The 18,748-nt window shown below is 44.3% G+C and overlaps 1 protein-coding gene across 30 annotated transcripts in view; it reads left to right on the top strand.

Annotated features, from left to right (window-relative positions):
* DLG2 (discs large MAGUK scaffold protein 2) overlaps positions 1–18,748 on the top strand; it is a 921,944-nt gene that overhangs the window by 707,586 nt on the left and 195,610 nt on the right. For 27 of the 30 annotated variants that reach the window (XM_082219075.1, XM_082219062.1, XM_082219073.1 and 24 more), the window contains one exon: positions 11,420–11,575. The exons of the other annotated variants lie outside the window; for them this stretch is intronic. In XM_082219075.1, the coding sequence (XP_082075201.1) occupies positions 11,420–11,575 (156 nt within the window). The remainder of the gene's footprint in view (positions 1–11,419; positions 11,576–18,748) is intronic. 30 annotated transcript variants of the gene reach the window in all.

The following is an 18,748-nucleotide window of genomic DNA, read 5'->3' as shown; positions in this document are numbered from 1 at the left end:
ACTGCAATTAGACACGCTGTGCAGGGGAAGGTGTGCTTTCAAACTTGCAGCTTATTCCGCTCCAATAAACCATAGTTTGTTGCACTTGGCATGTTGCCTATCTGAACCTTGTCTATATAACGTTGCTGTCACACCATTGCACCAATTTTCAAGCTGCGCTTTCAGGGTTTAGGCCTGGGGTCCCTTGGAATTGCAGAAGGGGAGCATTTCCCAAAACACATCATGCTTGCCACTAATGGCCTTTCTGTGCAAAACTGCAGGGAAGTGTTGTGTATGCACTGGGGAACCCATTCAATTAAATGTGGCCTCGCCAACTTCCTGCATAAACCAAGTGTGCAGCCTTAAATATGCCCTCAGAATCTTCAGCAATTAACATAGGATACTTGGTGGATGTGCACAAATTTCTCAGCAGGCGTGGAACACCATAGAGTATGAAAGCCTGATTTGGCAAATTAAAAACTCACTATTTAGTGCAGGCATAGGCAAACTCAGCCCTCCTGATGTTTTGGGACTACAACTCCCATCATCCCTAGCTAACAGGACCAGTGGTCAAGGATGATGGGAATTGTAGTCTCAAAAATCTGAGCCAAGTTTGTCTATGCCTGATTTAGAGGCTTAGCTCTAGCTAGATATTGAATTCTAAAAAACAAACCCCAGAGCAGTGGATTTCACCATGCAATGCATGCTTGATTACTTGATTATGCAATGCTGTGTGTGTGTGTGTGCGCGCGCGCATGTGTAGCAATGTTATGGCAACATAAAGAACAAATGAAAATGGAAGAGTAGAAAATGGGCTGTTAAAGAGAAACTCCCCGCAGTTTCCTACTTATCAATAGCAGCCAATTTCTTATTCGCTTGCGTAAGTTGCATGAGCTGATGGAGCGCTGCGTCTCGCAGAAAATAACCCTGTTGCTTGCCGCAAACATTGGGATCCTTCATCATGTAAATTCATTTGGAGTGATTGCTGATTATTTGAAACTAATCAAGCAGCAGTGTTCTGGCAACACTGGAGGGGTTTTGATTCGGCGGAGGGGGGGGAATAAAATGGGGGGATGGAGAGTCGAAAGACAAATGTAGATTTTAGCCATGAAGAATGAGAATGTCAATGCTCTCACAGGGATCTTTAATGAGCAGAGGCTTCCTCATTCAGTTTCTCTGTGGTGAAGCCACAAGGAGGTGACGTTTACTTACTGTGTTCACAAGGAAGCTCGTTTTTCTCCCCTTTAATGTTTCCTCTATTTTGTTTGCTTGGTGATATCTGAGAATAAGCATATCCTGCAGTATTTTGTTCCACTCTTCCACCACAAGGGCCTTCAAGGCATCTCATGGCAACAATTGGCCTGAGTCCCAATGACACCTTCACCAGGCACAATGGAGAATGTGCACATAATCCATCCATGAAGAGGGAATTCTGCCTGTTCCCGGGTCAATATACAGAGTCTTCAACAGGCCTCGGGAAATGTGAATTCTAGAATTGTAAAGGTTGGAAGGGACCCCAAAGCTCATCTAGTCCAGTGTGGAAATCCAGAAGGCAGTGCTTTGCATGGCAAGTCCCCTCCCCCGTTCTGAAATAAAGACACAGGACACTTTATTTAAGGTTAATGGGGTAAGAGGCCACAACTTTATTGATTACAGGAATTGAGAGGTATTGGCTTAGGCATTGGTTCCTATCGATTACCCGGCTTCAGCCAATTGCATGAAGGGTTAACCACCAGTCAGGGGAGTCCTGCTGAAGTATATCAACTAGGATCCCCCGGGTGTCACCGCTCGGGGGCGTGCCTTAGGCCCACACCTCCATAGTCTTCAGACAGGGCAATGCCCCCCGGAGTCCTTTACTGGACTACCCTTTGCTTTGGGGGAAGGTGATGGCGCTTCCTTCCCACCTTCATTTGCATAACAATACCCCTACCAATGCCTAACCGCCAGGAAAGTTGTGGCGTTTGCTACGAGGTAGGCGAAAAAACCAAATGGCTGGTGCCAATTTGCCAAGTGGAAAAATTCCTACCAGGCCCCTTGACGGCGACCAACCGGAGTCCATAGCAAGGTCAGAGAGCTAAACCTAAGGGAGGGAGGGGTGGGAAACCGCAGTAGCTGGAACGGGAAAGAGAGGAAAGTCCTCGGGCGCGCCAGCCTTAAATGTTCCAGGCCATGCCTCTCCAGCCAGCCGATTGGCTGGCCGGGGCGATGATGCGCCCAAAGATTCCCTTACTCCCACGGGGGCTGTGAGCCAGCCCCCACGTGCGTGGGGAGGGCATGGGCCCTCAACCCCACCTCCTCTCAAGCTCGGAAGTAGCTTTGTCCTGGATCTTAAGCGAGTCAATTGAAAAATCGCCCCTTTTTGGCATTTTTGTGAAACAAGAAAAAGCTCAGTTGATTTCCTAAAAAAAGCTCAACTTTTTGAGATATACCAACCCTGTCTTAGGGAATGTGTGCATATTGACTGGGCTTTGTGTATCCTCTGGCCATTATGCATAATTCCCAAATGCTTTGGGAAATGTGCATATCTTCTCTGTGAGAAGATGGCTGCCCAGTATGTGGAACACCCTCCACAGACATGTTTTCTTAACACATTGGCTGCTATTTTAAGAGCAGAAAAAGAGGTTGTGCCAAAGGCCCTTCTGGTTCAACAGGCAGCTCAGCAGCCAGCCAGATGACTCCAGGAAGCCCACTTCTTTTACAGAACGTAGGGACAATCACACTGTCCTGCAACTTGCATTCAGAGGCTTAGCGCAATCGGTCCTTGAGGTTGAACCATTATGACATCCAGTGGTGGAGGAACAGCTGCCTTGTTCTCTTGAGCTTTTGGTTGCATTTAATTGCATTTGAGCTCCTTCCATTTCCCCAGTTGTTTAAATTGGAACCTGTAGTGTGACTTCCTTGGTCTGATGTCCGCCATGACATGGGATATAGGAACATAGGCATCTGCTTTATAACTGAGCCCGGACCATTAGTCCCTCAAGCGTAGCAAACGTAGGACAGCAGCGCTAGTCCTACATTTCTAGTCCTTCCTGGGATTGAACCTGGAAGTTTCAGCATGCAAAAATGTTAAGTTATGACCATTCCTCAGATAGTAAATGAATGAATGGCTATCAGCCATGGTGGCAATGTTCTCCACCCATTATTGCGGGCAGCAAATCCAGAATTCCAGGCAGCAAAGTCCAAAATTCTCCAGGGTGCTATTTTTCTCAGATCTCACCATGGGAAATTCTCTTCCCAAAATCTAAAATAAAATAACCTCTTTAAAATTCCTAAGCAAAAAACGATTAAAAGTCGCTTCGCGTCCTTGAAAGAGAAGAGGGCTTCACAGTCCAAAGTGAGAAAAAGATGAAGGGAGTGAAGAAAAACTGAATGAAATACAATGGAGGAATTTCAGTGAGGCAAGACAGAAAGAGAGAAAAGCAAAGAGATCCATTTAAAGGAGGCTTTATGAAAAATAATAGAATTGAAGAGTTGTAAGGAATCCCAAGGATAATATAGTAGTCCAACCCCCTGAAGTGCAGGAATTGCAGCTAAAGAATCCTTAACAGATTGCTTTGAACCTGAAATTTGGAGTCGCACAGTTGTGTCAAGAGAGCTTCATGCTATGTTGCGATAGGTCAAGATTTCTCAAACAGTGGTCCATGGACTACCAGTGGCGCGGAAGCTTCATTCGGGTGGACCATGGCCTATCTACAGATTTGTAGTTGAAGACAGGAGATAGCGCACCCATCATATTAAACATCCCTATTCGTTTTCATTGTATTTTCATTGCTTCGTTTGTATTGCAATTCAAGTTGGAGTGTTAAGAAATGAATGGAGCAATGCAGATGCATTTAAAAAGAAGGTTACAGCGCCTAGCACAGTGTGTTACAGTTGCTGCAACAGGCAGAGCAGGTTAAAGTGGCACTCCACATTAGAGAAGTGGGTTTTTCAACCAGAATGTATGTAAAACTGTTAAGAAGAGCAAAATTACCTTCTGTGCAAATGACGAAAAAGACAGTAATCGGAAAGGGTGGTACACATACTGTGATAAGTGTGTAGTCCTTTAAAAACAGGGCATGGCAACCTGTGGCCCTTTCAATGTTGTTGGACTCTAACTCCCATGAGCCCTAGCGAGAGCATGACCAGGGCGGAGAGGTGATGGGAATTGTAGTCTGGAAGTATCTGGAGGGCCAGAGGTTCTCCAGCCCTGTTTTCAGTGGCGTAGCGTGTGGGGTGCAGGGGGGGCCGGCCGCACAGGGCGCAACATGGGGGGGCGCTCGCTCGCACTCGCAGTGCTAAAATCAGTGCTGAAATCCACGGGTTAGGGGGCGCAAATTACTTGCCTTGCCCCGGGTGCTGACAACCCACGCTACGCCACTGCCTGTTTTAAAGGGGGCAGGGGATAGAAATCTACTTATATAGGTTCCCGTTCCATACCTTGACTGTTCCCCCCCCCCACCATTTCTTTTCTTATCCTTCTGCTTGTACTGTTTCACTTTTCCTATGTAAGGATAAAAGCTCTCCAGCATTTGAGTGTGTTGATGTCAGACTCCATCATGGCTGTTGTTGAACTTACTGAAATAAATTGAATCCTCATGTATGCTTTACAGTCCGGAGATGTGGCTGGTAGAATCATAATTAACCAAAGCATTTTAACCAGGGTTATCAAATATCTGTAAAACGTGTGGCGTACACACCCAGCAACCCGACGTTAATTTGCTATGTGTATTGAAGGATTGCCCAGAAACCTGGCTTCCCCCCCCCCCCATGATGTATAAAATGATGTGAACCTTTTGTCCCAAGGTGTGTTTGAGAATGTAAAATTAAATGTTAGCAATTAAAAAGTCAACTGTGTAGAAGCTGAAAAACAAATGACGTCCCCAGATGCTTGAAGGCGCCGTGAAAAGGGGGGGGTTGTTACCCATTTGTTATGTAATCTATTTCGATTCACAGAGTGTAACAAATGCTTTGTATTTGCTTTAATCACAATAAAAGACATAAACTGAGCAGCTGTTCGGTCTTTGAAAGTGCTTTGGTTGTGGATAAAGTAACGTGGATCAATCTTGAAAAGAGTGCTTATCCATTTTGTTTTATTTTAGCATTTCCCCAAATGCTTTTTGATTTGGTTCCCTGCACATGTTTAAATTCATTTCCAAGAATTAGTTCTTCTTCCCAGTGTAAGACTTCATTGCTCATTTCCAAGCTGCCACTTTTGTTTCCTTTACATAAACGTCCGTAGATTTAATCGCATGGCATTCTTCCTTCCAAAATACCGTATTTTTTGCTCTATGAGACTCACTTTTTCCCTCCTAAAAAGTAAGGGGAAATGTGTGTGCGTCTTAATGGAGCGAATGCAGGCTGCGCAGCTATCCCAGAAGCTAGAACAGCAAGAGGAATTGCTGCTTTCACTGCGCAGAGATCCCTCTTGCTGTTCTGGCTTCTGAGATTCAGAATATTTTTTTTCTTGTTTTCCTGCTCCAAAAACTAGGTGCGTCTTGTGGTCTGGTGCATCTTATAGAGCGAAAAATATGGTGCTGAAGCTCTCCTTTACCTTTCTAATCCCCCACATGGTGGGAAGTTCAGGAGGGCAAGTTGGTTGCTGGGCATGCTAGCTCACTTCCCTCTCACCCCATTGCCATCTCCATGGAGCGGGGAGCCTGCTCTACACATTGGGGTCACCAATGAAGGTCCATGGGGGCAAGCAACAGGGAGTTGACCTCTCATGACAATGGAGGCTGATCAGTGAGGGTCAATGGGGCACTGCGCCACCAGCCTGGCATGGTCTGCCTTCCTCTGCCTCCTCACTTACAGCCAGTCAGGGTTGTCACTGGTTCTGGCTCCACCAACTGTTGGCAACCCCACCTTCCTTCTGCCCTCTTGGCTCTAGGCGGCACCAGCCACCACTGACCATGACGTTGGGTATTAGAAGAGAGGACTGATACTTCTGGTGCCACCAGAGGGTGAGAGAACTGGAGCCAAGGCATAGGATTGCCTGAGGCTGTTTCTTGTTATCCTTTGAGGGTTGGATGAAACATAGTACAATGGGACTATTCCCGTTCTCACCTTTCCCCATGCATGTCCTGCGGCCTTCCCCAAATCTGCTCCAGGAGGTTGAGTTGGGCACCCAGAACCCAGAACTGCTGGAGGCTCTCCTGCTAAAGAAAGAAAAAGGAAACCTGCGGTGATTCCTGTTTGCTGGATCACAGTTCTCTAGGCATCGGTTGAGCTCTCAAGGGTAGCTTTGGATTTGCCATCCTTCTCATGGCTGATAACATTTTGAAACGGTATTGAGGTTCAAGCTTCCATGAAACCACACCACCCAAACAGACAGTGCTCCCTAAGATGTGCGAGGGGGACTGCAGCTTGCGATGAAGGAGGGGTACCACATGCTTTGAGTATGACTTCAGATGTTCCAGAGCAGAGCCCTGAACATGAACATGGGTTTTGGGGTCTCAAATAAAGCTTTCCCCCTTGCAGACCTCAAAGCAGTGGGGGGAGAGCAATAGTGTTACAAGAGAATATGTATCTCATCTTCTCACTGTTTGGCTGAGGACTCTTACATTTCCAGGGCTATCCTTGCCTTCGATGGTAGATTATCAGTCTCCTGGTGCATTGGAAACTATCCCATATCCCAGTCTTTCCTCATCTTCACCTGACACACTCCCGTATTTATTTCCTTTACCTAGGCCTACAGCCTAAAGCCTTTATCTGTCCCTTGCATAACCACATCTGAAATATTTCCTTCCCTCAATTGTAACATTCAGGACTCTAATCCGTCATGGGCACTGACCATGGGTTGCAGTCAGCTAAGTCCTGCTCAGAGCAGACCCATTGAAATTAATGAACCTAAGTCATGCCCATTAACTTCAGTGGGTCTACTCTGAGTAGGACTAGCATTGAATGCCACCTTATGATCTCTGTCTTTCCCATTGCCTCTAGTTTCCTTCCCTCTGATGAAATTCTTTGTCCAGTGATTTGGATATGTGAGACTCACATACACTGGCTCACCTCTTAATCTGAACACTGTCTTTTTATTTTATTTACACATTGATAATCCATGTAATAAATATATATAGAGAGAATACAATGTATGAGAATAGAAACAGCAAAACTACCCATAAAAGCATTGATAAATATGGATTGGTTTAAAAGGAAAATTTGTATTACAAGGATCTGCCAAAAAACATCAGAAAGGAGAGAGGGATGGTTCCTGCCAAACCTCTACTGGCAAGGAGTTCCACAGAGCACACAGAAGACTGGGTCCCCTAATGATGGCCAACCAAACCTCAGGGGATTGGGGAACCATCAGAAGCTCCCCATCAGAAGTGTGATCTTAATGATATCCAAGAACCACACACACCAACACTAGGGATGATGGAGAAATTCATTTGCTTCATATATTAATGCGAACCTACCTAGTATTCACGTCTGGAACGAATATGCCAACATAACTGCCCTTCAAAATTCACACTTCCCTGAAGTCAGAGGAAAGTGCATGTGAGTGAAAATAATGTAGAAAAAGCAATTATGCTGGGGTAACAGCTTGCAAAAAAAAAGTTTTTATTTGGCAAGATTGTGCATAAACTTGGGAAAATCCATTTTTTAAAAAGTGTGCATTTTTGTGCAGATTTTTGTTTTTGTTTTAAGAATGAAAACTGATGCAGGAAAACTGCATTTAAGATTGGAACAACGGGAAACTGAAATTGACAAGATTTGTACATTCCCTGACTCATACACAGACAGATATGCCTACGGCTACCGTAACTAGAATCTGCCCCAGTACTGAGAATGTGATATTTCTGCTTCACATGCTGTCAATAGCCCTTTGTAGTCCTATCAAGAATGAAGCCGTAATTGGAAACTAGGGAGTATCCAGTGGAACTTTTAAACGGGCTCTTTATAAGCTGAATTTTACCCCTCATCACAAGCTACCTTTGAAGCTCCTCTCAGTTTCAGAAATAGTTTCTGTGTGTAATCTGGCGGGGAGCGAGGAAGCCCTATGCATAGTTTGCATATATGGTACTGCACTTGAGGTTCTATAGTTCCCAGCCAAGGAACTGACTTGCAAGAAATGCAAAAGAAGCTCTGTCTAACATGTGTTAACAGGCCTGGATTTTGGACAGATCCACATAACTTTTTTTCCCCCATTCAAAATCGGTTGACCTTTTCCGTGGTTTTGGATCTGCGAAACTGGCTTTGTGAGTGTTTCAAAAGAAAATCTGGATTCAGCAGGCTTTCCTATAAAATGTTGGTGACCCTGTTGCAGGCTGAATCTGGTATTTATTTATTTATTAAGCATTTGCAGGAACTGATCAGCACTATTGAAAACATCTACTGGAGTTGATTTTGCTATGTCAAAAACAGTTGCCAACATTTCTCCTTACTTTAATGAGGCCATTCAGAACAAAGGGCCTTTCACTGCTCTGCCATAACACCATGTTCCAAATCTTCATTTGGAGATTTAAATTTTCCTTGGAACATGATTGGTTTGCTTTAAGCATTATATTATGCAGATAGGCATGTATGTGCATATGTTACAGCGAATTTTCTAAATTTGGGAAATACCATTATTCAAGTATGGAACTCAGAATCAGTATGATTGGAAATTACAGAATGTTGGAAATTGGCATCACAGTATTAGTTCCATTTGGGTTTTAAAAAAAAAGTTTATACCTCCTCTTTCTACATATTGTAAAGGAGGGTCATATATAACTTAAAACATGTAATATTAACAAAATTAATTGTGGGGCAGTGAAGAGATACATTGCAAAATTCTCGGCCCTACAACTAACTTTTTGTGAGAGACTCTTTGAACTAAGGATATTTTTTTAAAAAAATGTGGTCAGTATTCTGTTCTGGCCAAATCCCTTCAAATCAAAACTACATGGTTCCCTTTCAAACAAAAATGCTGGGGTGTAATTGATGGTGGCTGGCTCACCACAAAAATTGGTTTAAAGAGAGTGAAAAACTATATTGTGAGCTAAATTGCAATTGCACCAGTGGAATGCACTTTTAAATGATTGGCACAGAACACTGATTTAGGAAGTAAAATCAACCACTGAAGCAAGTTTCAGGGTTATTCTATCTATTATAGTGCAAAATTCTTGCCCTCTGGTAGACATGATATGTTCTGTGTGAATTCTACAAAGGCTTGAAAAATGCAAGGTGTAACTTGGACTGGATCAGAGCAAAAGTCCATTTAGCCTTGTATTTCCCAGCCAAAGAAGACCAATAGGGAAAGCCAGACCTATTGCTCACTATGCCGTATTATCGAAAGCACACCAAACCCTGGAGAGAGAGAACATGGTTTCCTTCTGTGTAAAAGTCATCAAGACTCATTGTAATCTCTGTTTTCATGATATTTAAGGGCTTTAAAACAATTGGCTTTTATACCGCTATGAATGTCATAACTATTTGCAATGTTTCCAAAAGAACTCAAAATTATTTTCAGGGTTCGTTTTCTTTTACGATGTCATAGAGGGTGAGATTTTGTGTGTGTCTCTTTTTTCAAAGTGTTGTTCTACAGCTCTGTTCTTCCACCATTAGGCGGCCTGCGCCACTTGAGTTTTCAGTGCATTTTGTTAGCCAACAGAGTATAGAGTAAAGGCTTGCCCCAGAAGACTGAAGGTCTGGATGCGGGGGGCTGAATCCTGCAGACACTCGTGAGTTTCTTTGAAGCTTCTGTAGATGTGCTTTCACAAAGATTTCCCCGGATTGACAAAACTGTTTCTTAGAAGTAAGAAGCAAAGCGCTTGAACCCGGCTGTGCCAGTTGCCTGCAGGATGAAACCTCTACGGTGAATCATGAAAGGTCCATTGTTTGAGACTTTAGGATGCTGGATCTGGCTTTGCCATGCAGTGCCTGAACGGAAAGAGAAGTCCAGCATGCTTATTTTGGTTCATAACGGACGGTAGTCTTTGCACCCTTTGCATATTGTGTATTTTAACAGTGAAGATGATCAGCTTCTGTTCAAATGCTTGGCTGAATTACAATGACTCTCAGACTAACTATGCATACTGTGTAGAGTGTATTCCCTGATTTATACAGTGTAACTATGACAAGATGTCACCTTTTTGTTCGCTGTTGCCGTTTGGTAGGTCTCCTTGTCTAGAACCGTGGTTTCCAGACCTGTGGGTCTTTGCCAACTAACACAGCAACACAATTAGAGCATATCTCATGGGCAAGAAGAGCATAGGAATCATAGGATGGTAGAGTTGGAAGAGTCTACCTCCCTTGCAATTCAGGAATCTTTCGCCCAACACAGGGCTTGAACCTTCAACCCTGAGATTAAGAGTCTCGTGCTCCACCAACTGAGCCATCCCTCATCCCGCAGGAAGCTGAGTTGGGCCCTCAGCCCATCTAGCCCACAGCGCTCCAAAGTCTCCCATCACCTCCCACCTGATCCTTTTAACTGAAGTTGTCAGGAGCTGGATCTAGGAACATAGGGAGGAGGACCCATTGGTCCATCTACCTCAGTATTGTCAGTGCTGACTGGCAGCTCCTCTGGGAGTCTCTCTCCCAGCCATACCTGGAAATGCTGGCAAACAAACCTCATGCACACAGAGCCAATGCTCTACCACTGAGCCCGATATGCATAGCCTGTGCCCCACTGGGAATCCAGGACCAAAGAAACAACTTAGTCTATTGCTCAAATCCTCTGCTATTGCTAAATTATACCGTCGCTCCATTGCCCACAGAGAATGGGTAGGAGACTGGACTGCTTATATCTATTTGAATCCTCAGCAACTTTAAGTAAGGGGTGGTCCTTACCCTACATTGCTCCTTCCCTTTTCCAGGCATTCCAGCAGCATAAAGCTGATCTCCCAATTGCTTCCAGGGCTACAGCTTTGGAGCCACTGTTGTAGAAACCGGAGCCATGTATGTTGTTTCTCCACAATTCATCAGTGCATCACACATAAATGTTTGCTAGAAGGGGCTTCCAAACGCCTTTCAACTTTACGGCTATTACACGTTGTCCTCCCTTGTAGTGTGAATGTGCCTTCCTAACTTTAATGCTAGGATGTCCTAGATCTTTAGTATAAGTGTACAGGTCGAGTTAAAGTTCTTTCAGGGCGGGTTCTGTTGGCTTCCAGAAGGTAAGGAGCGACGCTTTAAACCAGTTTGTAGACTGAGAGTTGAATGTTATGGTACAGCTTTGACACCGGTTTGTTACGGCACACTTTTGTCACCGGTATGTTACGGCACAGCGTTGTCACCGGTTTCCTTCCCCCTAGCTGTCTTGTGTACAGTGCTGTGCCTATCACGTTCTTACTCTTTGTGACTAGCGTATTGTAACTTAACAGAAGTTTCTTTTTCCTTCCTTGGTGCCTGTATATAACCCTTCTCTTGTCGATACTTCTCTGCATGCTTTGGGGTGCAAATTAGCTGTGTGGCCGGCTGTTTTGCGCATGTCGGGGTGCCCGTCTAACCTCTTACTCTTCTCTTCTGTTATCACCAGGCCTCCTGAACCCGTTTACAGCACTGTGAACAAATTCTGTGATAAGCCACCTTCTCCTAGGCACTATTCCCCTGTCGAGTGTGACAAAAGCTTCCTCCTTTCAGCTCCCTATCCCCACTACCACCTAGGCCTGCTCCCTGACTCTGAGATCATCAGGTACTGCATGTGCTTCTTCCTCACTTCCTCATACGAGAATGCATGGGCGCGGCTCAAGTGCGCGGTATTAGGCTCCACCTTCCACCCCCGCAGGAAGGCTCCCTCTGCAGAAACAAAAAACACAACCTTGTGCTCACTTCGCTTCCACCTCACTGGCTTAAGAGGAAAGGGCCGGCCTTATATTTATCCATTTTTATTGTGTTTAGAAGATGCTTTCAGCCGCTCAGTCAGAGAGCTCTCTAAGCGACATATAAGTAGGGTTGGGTTTGGGGCCTTGGCAGCAGCGCAGACATCAGAGAAAGGATATTGGGCAGAAAGGGAGAGATGGACATGTATCAGTTGGCTGCATTTTATATCCCACCTTTCCTGCAAGTCGCTTTCTCCCTATCCCCCCATTTTGTTCTCGCAGCACACCCGTTAGGCTGAAAGAAGGTGACTGGCCAAAGACCACCCAGTGAACACCATGGCTGAGTGGGAGATTTGAACATGGGTCTTCCGGGTCCTAGTTCAACAATCTATCCAGTGCACCATATAGGAATTAGCTTTAGAAAGAGTCAAGAGGTTGTTGCCCACCTAGACAAGTGTTGTCTACTCCAGATGGCACCGACTCTTTAATGACTGTAGCTAAGCAGATCTCAGTCTGGTCGGTGTCTGGATGAGCGATAGCCTGGGTACCAAGTGTACAACCACCTTGAGTTCCATGATGGAAGAAAGGTGGAATATAAACACAAGGAAATAAATATCAGGGATGCTATAGCATGCGTTGGCAAAGGGCTGGAGGAGAGGATCTTTCAGGTCCATTCTGTGATACCAGCATGAGAAATCTGGCTGGCCTTTCCTTTCCCCCCTGAGCATCTTAGAGTAGCTTGCTAAAGGGCAAAACCAGGAACAACACAGAGATCAAGGCGGGTCCTGGAATCGAGCTTCGGGGAGACTGTGGGATTTGTCGTGTCTGTACCAAACAGATTTGATTCATTCCCTGCGAGGAAGATGCTTCTCCGCATCCTTACAATGACAGCGTTTGGTTCCGCTGTGTAGCTCAGCAGGCGAGTGAGAGGGAAATGAAGGGGGCACAGCGGAGGCATCCTAGAAAGCATGCAGGGGATTGGGGTGGGGAGCCTGCCTCTCGGGGAGATACGTATCAGCTGAGCACTGCAGGATGCAACTTAGCATTAATTAAAGGATTAAGATTCAGCAGCGGCACAGGCACAGGCTGAGCTAATCCACTGTATCAACCATTTCACACCGGTTCTCGGGGACTGTGCTGCTCATGTACGTTTTGTTTCAAGATGCATATCGTCGAGTTAATATCCAAGCGCCATCCAGGGCTTTGCTTGCTCTTTACAAGCTTGCTCTTTAGGTGTATTTAGAGTGCTGCCAGCTGGCCACTCGCCCCAGCAACAGTAGCCCAAGGTGAGCAAAGGGGGAAACCACAATAAGAGATTTGCTGCTCCTGGCTTTTCCGCTGGGGTGCGTGTGCTGTTTTAGGTACCTCTTGCAACATGAGTGGGGAATCTTTTTCAGCCACATTGCCTTCTGCGCAAGCTTCTGTTTGTTGTTTTTTTTAAAAGATATTTATTAAAAACATTTTTGAATATAATAAAAAATAAAAAATAAACATACGAAATAATAAGCAGTTAAAAACACACATTAATTTTCAATAACATAACTTCCATACCCTTATTTCCTCCGACCTCCTCATACTTCCCTTCTTTGTATTCCATTTCAGTTTGTTAGTTCAGCAAATCCTTACCATTAAACTTTTACCCATTTATAATCCTTTTTTACATCTCCTAAAGCATTACAGCTGGAAACCGCTTAGTCTCTAGCCAACATCTTTCTAACATTCATTAATTTTACAATATTTCTTTAAGTAGTCTTTAAATTTCTTCCAGTCTTCTTTCACCGACTCTTCTCCCTGGTCTCGGATCCTGCCAGTCATCTCAGCCAATTCCATGTAGTCGATCACCTTCATCTGCCATTCTTCCAGATTGGGTAGATCTTGTGTCTTCCAATACTTAGCGATGAGTATTCTTGCTGCTGTTGTAGCATACATAAAAAAGTTCTGTCCTTCTTTGGCACCAATTGGCCGACAATGCCCAGGAGAAAGGCCTCTGGTTTCTTCAGGAAGGTATATTTAAATACCTTTTTCAATTTATTATATATCATTTCCCAGAAAGCCTTAATCCTTGGGCACATCCACCAAAGGTGTAAGAATGTACCTTCAGTTTCCTTACATGCCTTCTGCGCAAGCTTCTGAGGGCTGCATGCCTGTAGTAGGTGGGTTCAGGAGAGGAAGGGGGCAGAGTAGTTTCAACAAACACTCCTCTCTATCCTCCATCCAGGCAGGGAAGAGACATTTGTCCTGGCCGACCCCAGGAAGGTTACCCAAAAGGGAATGTGGTCCTTGAGCTAGAAAACTGCAAAAAAAAGGGGGGATAACTGGGTTATCTATGCCAGAAGGCAGAATCCTATGCACGCTTGACTGTAAGCAAGCCCATTGAACGCAATGAGGATGTATAGGGCTGCCCCATGTGCTGCTCTCAGTACCAAACATGCCCTAGTTGTTTGTTGCCGGGATACAATATTCACAATGCCCCCTCTGCAAAAATAAAAGAGGTTTGTTGAGTTAGCTTATTTATAATTAAACCTGAACAAAATCTCATTTAAGTTTGAAATTGTCTGCAGCGATGAGCAAATCAAGTTCTGCTTCAGTAGACTGGGGTTTGTGGTTTCCCCCCCCCCCATGCACATTAAACGGATTAAGGAACGGTCTTCATTTTATCCAGTTGTTTGCTTTGCATTTCAAATTTGCCTTTCTGTTAAAGCAAAACTGCCCATGGCTTTTAGATAAGGAGGCCGCCTTCTGAAGCAAAGAGGCTCTGGGTACCTTTGCAAGCAGTATGTTGGGGAAATGTTCCTCAAATGCATCCCCACCCGCTTCATATGCCACAATAGTGGGGGAAGGTGGACCTAAGGCAGCCTTGAGGTTTGATGCGGCTATTGGCTGGATCTCTTGCTCCATTGGCTGGCTTACATGATGCAGACTCACCTGGCAGCAGTGAGGAGCAGTCGCACCAGTGCTCTGAGAGAATTGGATTTCCCACTAGGTTAGATTACCGCAAGGTATTACACATGGGAAGGGACACGGGTGGCGCTGTGGCTTAAACCACAGAGCCTAGGACTTGCCGATCACAAGGTCAGCAGTTCGAATCCCCGCGACAGGGTGAGCTCCCATTGCTCGGTCCCTGCTCCTGCCAACCTAGCAGTTCGAAAGCACGTCAAAGTGCAAGTAGATAAATAGGTACCACTCCGGCGGGAAGGTAAACGGCATTTCCATGCGCTGCTCTGGTTCACCAGAAGCGGCTTAGTCATGCTGGCCACATGATCCGGAAGCTGTACGCTGGCTCCCTCGGCCAATAAAGCGAGATGAGTGCCGCAACCCCAGAGACAGTCACAATTGGACCTAGTGGTCAGTGGCCCCTTTACCTTTTTATTACACATGGGGCTGCCTTTGAAGATGGTTCAGAAACTGCAGGTGGTGCAGAATTCAATGGTCAGGTTGCTGAGGCAACACGGTCTGAGCTTGTAGTGCCAATCCTTGCCCAACTGCACTAAGTACCAAATAATTTCTGGGCTCGGTTTCAAAGTGCTGCTTTTGACTTATAAAGTCTTATGTGGCTCAGGACCCAAATACCTCCTCTCCCCATGTGAACCAACCTGGACCCTGCAATCGTCACCCAAGTCCTTTGTGTATGTGTCCCCTCCATGGGAGGTGCAGAGTGTGGCAACAAGAGAACAAGCCTTCTCTGTGGTGGCCCCCTTGTTCATGGAATGTTATCCTCACGGAGGCACTATCACTATGTGATTTTAGGCAACAGGCCTCTTATTCACCCAGTCCTTTGGATCTCAATTTTCTGCTTATATTTTAGCAGGATAGAAAAGAGTGGGATCTGATAAGTAGGTAGATAGAAAGATGATAGATAGATAGATGATAGATAGATAGATAGATAGATAGATAGATAGATAGATGATAGATAGATGATAGATAGATAGATAGATAGATAGATAGATAGATAGATAGATAGATAGATAGATGATAGATAGATAGATAGATATAGATAGATAGATGATAGATATAGATAGATGATAGATAGATAGATAGATAGATAGATAGATAGATAGATAGATAGATAGATAGATAGATAGATATAGATAAATAGATGATGACAGATAACTTTAGGTAGTTTTATACTTGTTTTTAATGTTCATTAAGCAACTAATCAATGTAATAATAAATAAATAAATAAATAATAAATAACGTAGCATCACTCTGGAGCATTGTGGGAAATTCAACATGCAGTTGATTATTCCCAGCCTCAACCACACAAAACTGATTGGTGCACCAGGTTTTTTGTGTTTTTTTTGGGGGGGCACAGGGATGAGTCAGTGATGGGACTCCAGAACCCCAGTAGCTGCTTGAAGGTGCTTGATTCTTTCACCAGACCTGTATCTGCTACCTGATAGTAGTATCCATTCGTTTCCCATAAACCATGTTTCATGCCAGCCATTCGCGGCCCTAATTTCACTACACCCTTTCTATGTGCATGAACAGTGTGCCCTTTCTGTGTGCATGAATTGTACACCCACCAGCATTGCACGGATGAAAACAGGACTCTCTTTCAGTGAGGGATGGGGGGGGCTATAGCACTCCCCCCCCCAAGGCTGCTGAACTACAACTCCCTTCATCCCCTTGGCTGGGGCTGATGTGAGTTGGATTCCAGTGTCTGTATAGGGTCACAGGTTTCCCAGCACTGCTTCTGACCAACAGATAAAGCAAGGCGATAAAAGCTCAGGTGCGACTTCTGCCTGTTGTTTCCCTATTAATTTGCTGACTCCTCTCTCTGACTCCCCACACCTCTGTTATTTTAACATTTCAGATTGCGGGGTTTTTTATCTTGCTGCCGTGCTTGTCGTTTTTGGCATTTTCCCAAGTCACATTGAGTAGCGTTTTTCTATGAAAGGCAACTGGTCCATTCACAAACTTGCAGCTGTTTACTCAGAAATAAGCCTTGCTCTCTTCAAGGGGGCTTATTACCAAGTCAGTCTACATAAGATTGCAACCTTAAACATCATTGTTATTGCTTTTATTAATAATAAAAACGACGGTGGCAGTTTCTCGAACTTCACAAACCAAATCTTGCTAAGCCTTTAAGGAGATCCTGGAGCGCTGAGCTTGGCATCTCTGCCTTTATTTAATCAGCTCCAGCAGCACTGACTGCATGTGTGCTTTTAAGCCTTAGAGTGCCAAGGTGAAATCGCAGCCCTAGCTTCTGTTTGTGAGAGGACTCTGTTATTATATCTAATTCAATAGAAAACAATATTTCATTTATCAGCCCATGCATCATTTTTTATTTCTGCATTGCTTTTTTCCTTGGAGTCTGTATTCCCTTCCTCCCTGTTTCTTTCTTTCTTTCTTTCTTTCTTTCTTTCTTTCTTTCTTTCTTTCTTTCTTTCCTTCCTTCCTTCCTTCCCTCCTTCCCTCCTTCCTTCCTTCCTTCCTTTTCTTCTTGTGATTGAGATTGTTGTGTTTCTGCACGCTGCATGCACCACCTTTAATTACCGTATTTTTTGCTCTATAGGACTCACTTTTTCCCTCCTGAAAAGTAAGGGGATATGTGTGTGCGTCTTATGGAGCGAATGCAGGCTGCGCAGCTATCCCAGAAGCCAGAACAGCAAGAGGGATTGCTGCTTTCACTGCGCAGTGATCCCTCTTGGTGTTCTGGCTTCTGAGATTAAGATTTATTTTTTTCTTGTCTTCCTCCAAAAACTAGGTCTGGTGCATCTTATAGAGCGAAAAATATGGTAATTGAAGCTTCAGTCCTATTCGGCAGGAAGCCCCATTGACTTCAGTAGGACTTATCTCTGTGTAGACATGTTAACACTTCTGCTGCAAGTTTACTTTTTCTCACCTCTGCAACCAGCAGAGTCTTTGGATGCATTCAGTTACAGGGCAGGTTGCATGCATGGAAACCATTCTTCAAAAGATTGCGGAGCAACCCCCTTTCTTTTAAGAAGGAGAGGGGGTTTCAGTCCACATTTCAAAAATGAAGCTGCCTAATTCACATTTGCTGAAACAATAGAAACACAGGCATCCCCCAAAATCCACACGTCTCCAAATTTTGATGTGCAGTTCTCTTGCTGAGTAATATGCGCAAAAATGCATATACTGAAGCAAAAGGGGCGTTAAAATGCATATATTAGTGAAAGTAACATTTAAAATACGTTATATTGGGAGAATTTGCTTTGCAAAAAAATGTGTGTATTAGGTGAAATCTGTACTAAAATACATGAATTTGCATGAGGACTTGTGTTGTTGTTGTTGTTGTTGTTAATTAAAAATTTTAAAACTCAGGAACTGAGAAAAACCAAAACTGACATATTCGCCCAGCCCTAGAATTTGATAAAGTTAGTTGGTGTAGAAAAAGCAAAAGGAAAGAGAAGTGATTTGGAAAACATCTATGTTGGGTTGTCTCTACACCTATCACAACTCAATTAAAACTTTTTGCACATACCCCCACTTCCATGGACAATAGTGTGCTATCAACTGTGCTGTTCTTTTTTGAGGATGCTTGTTCAGATGTGCGCACTCCAGACCATCCAACAAATCAAAATAACATAAAAGTAAACAATATGGTTCATAACATGGTGGAATGTTGCTGGAGATAGCCTTGCCTGTCTTTGCCACAAAGCAAAGAATATTGTGCAATGTGTTCTGCTCCGCTGGAATACTGTGGGAGGAAAGCTCACAACCTCCAACAGTATACAAATTCAAGGCTCATAAATTTAGCTGTCTTGCTCATCATGAATCCATGTACTGTTTTGGTTGCATGTTTGTTCATAAATGCGGACGTTACATACGTTGGTTTGAATTTCTGGCACACTTCTTAAGACTAATTGGAGAGGGTGAGTTAAAATTCTGCAGCTTGTTTCCTTTCCTTTCCTCCAAAGGAAGTCGTTCCATCAGCTGGCTTGTTCCGTAGTCCTTCTTTGCACTTTCCCAGGTGGAAAGGGAGTCCGTAAGCTGTTCCTTTTCAAAGCATCCTCAAGACGCCAGACAGACATAGCCAGTTTCCCCGGAGGAGTTGCGAAACGGAACTGTGTTTGACTTGC

The sequence above is a fragment of the Podarcis vaucheri genome (genome assembly GCF_965113315.1).
Source record: "Podarcis vaucheri genome assembly, chromosome: 4".
NCBI classification, from domain to species: Eukaryota; Metazoa; Chordata; class Lepidosauria; order Squamata; family Lacertidae; genus Podarcis; species Podarcis vaucheri.
This window is presented reverse-complemented; position numbering and strand designations above follow the sequence as displayed.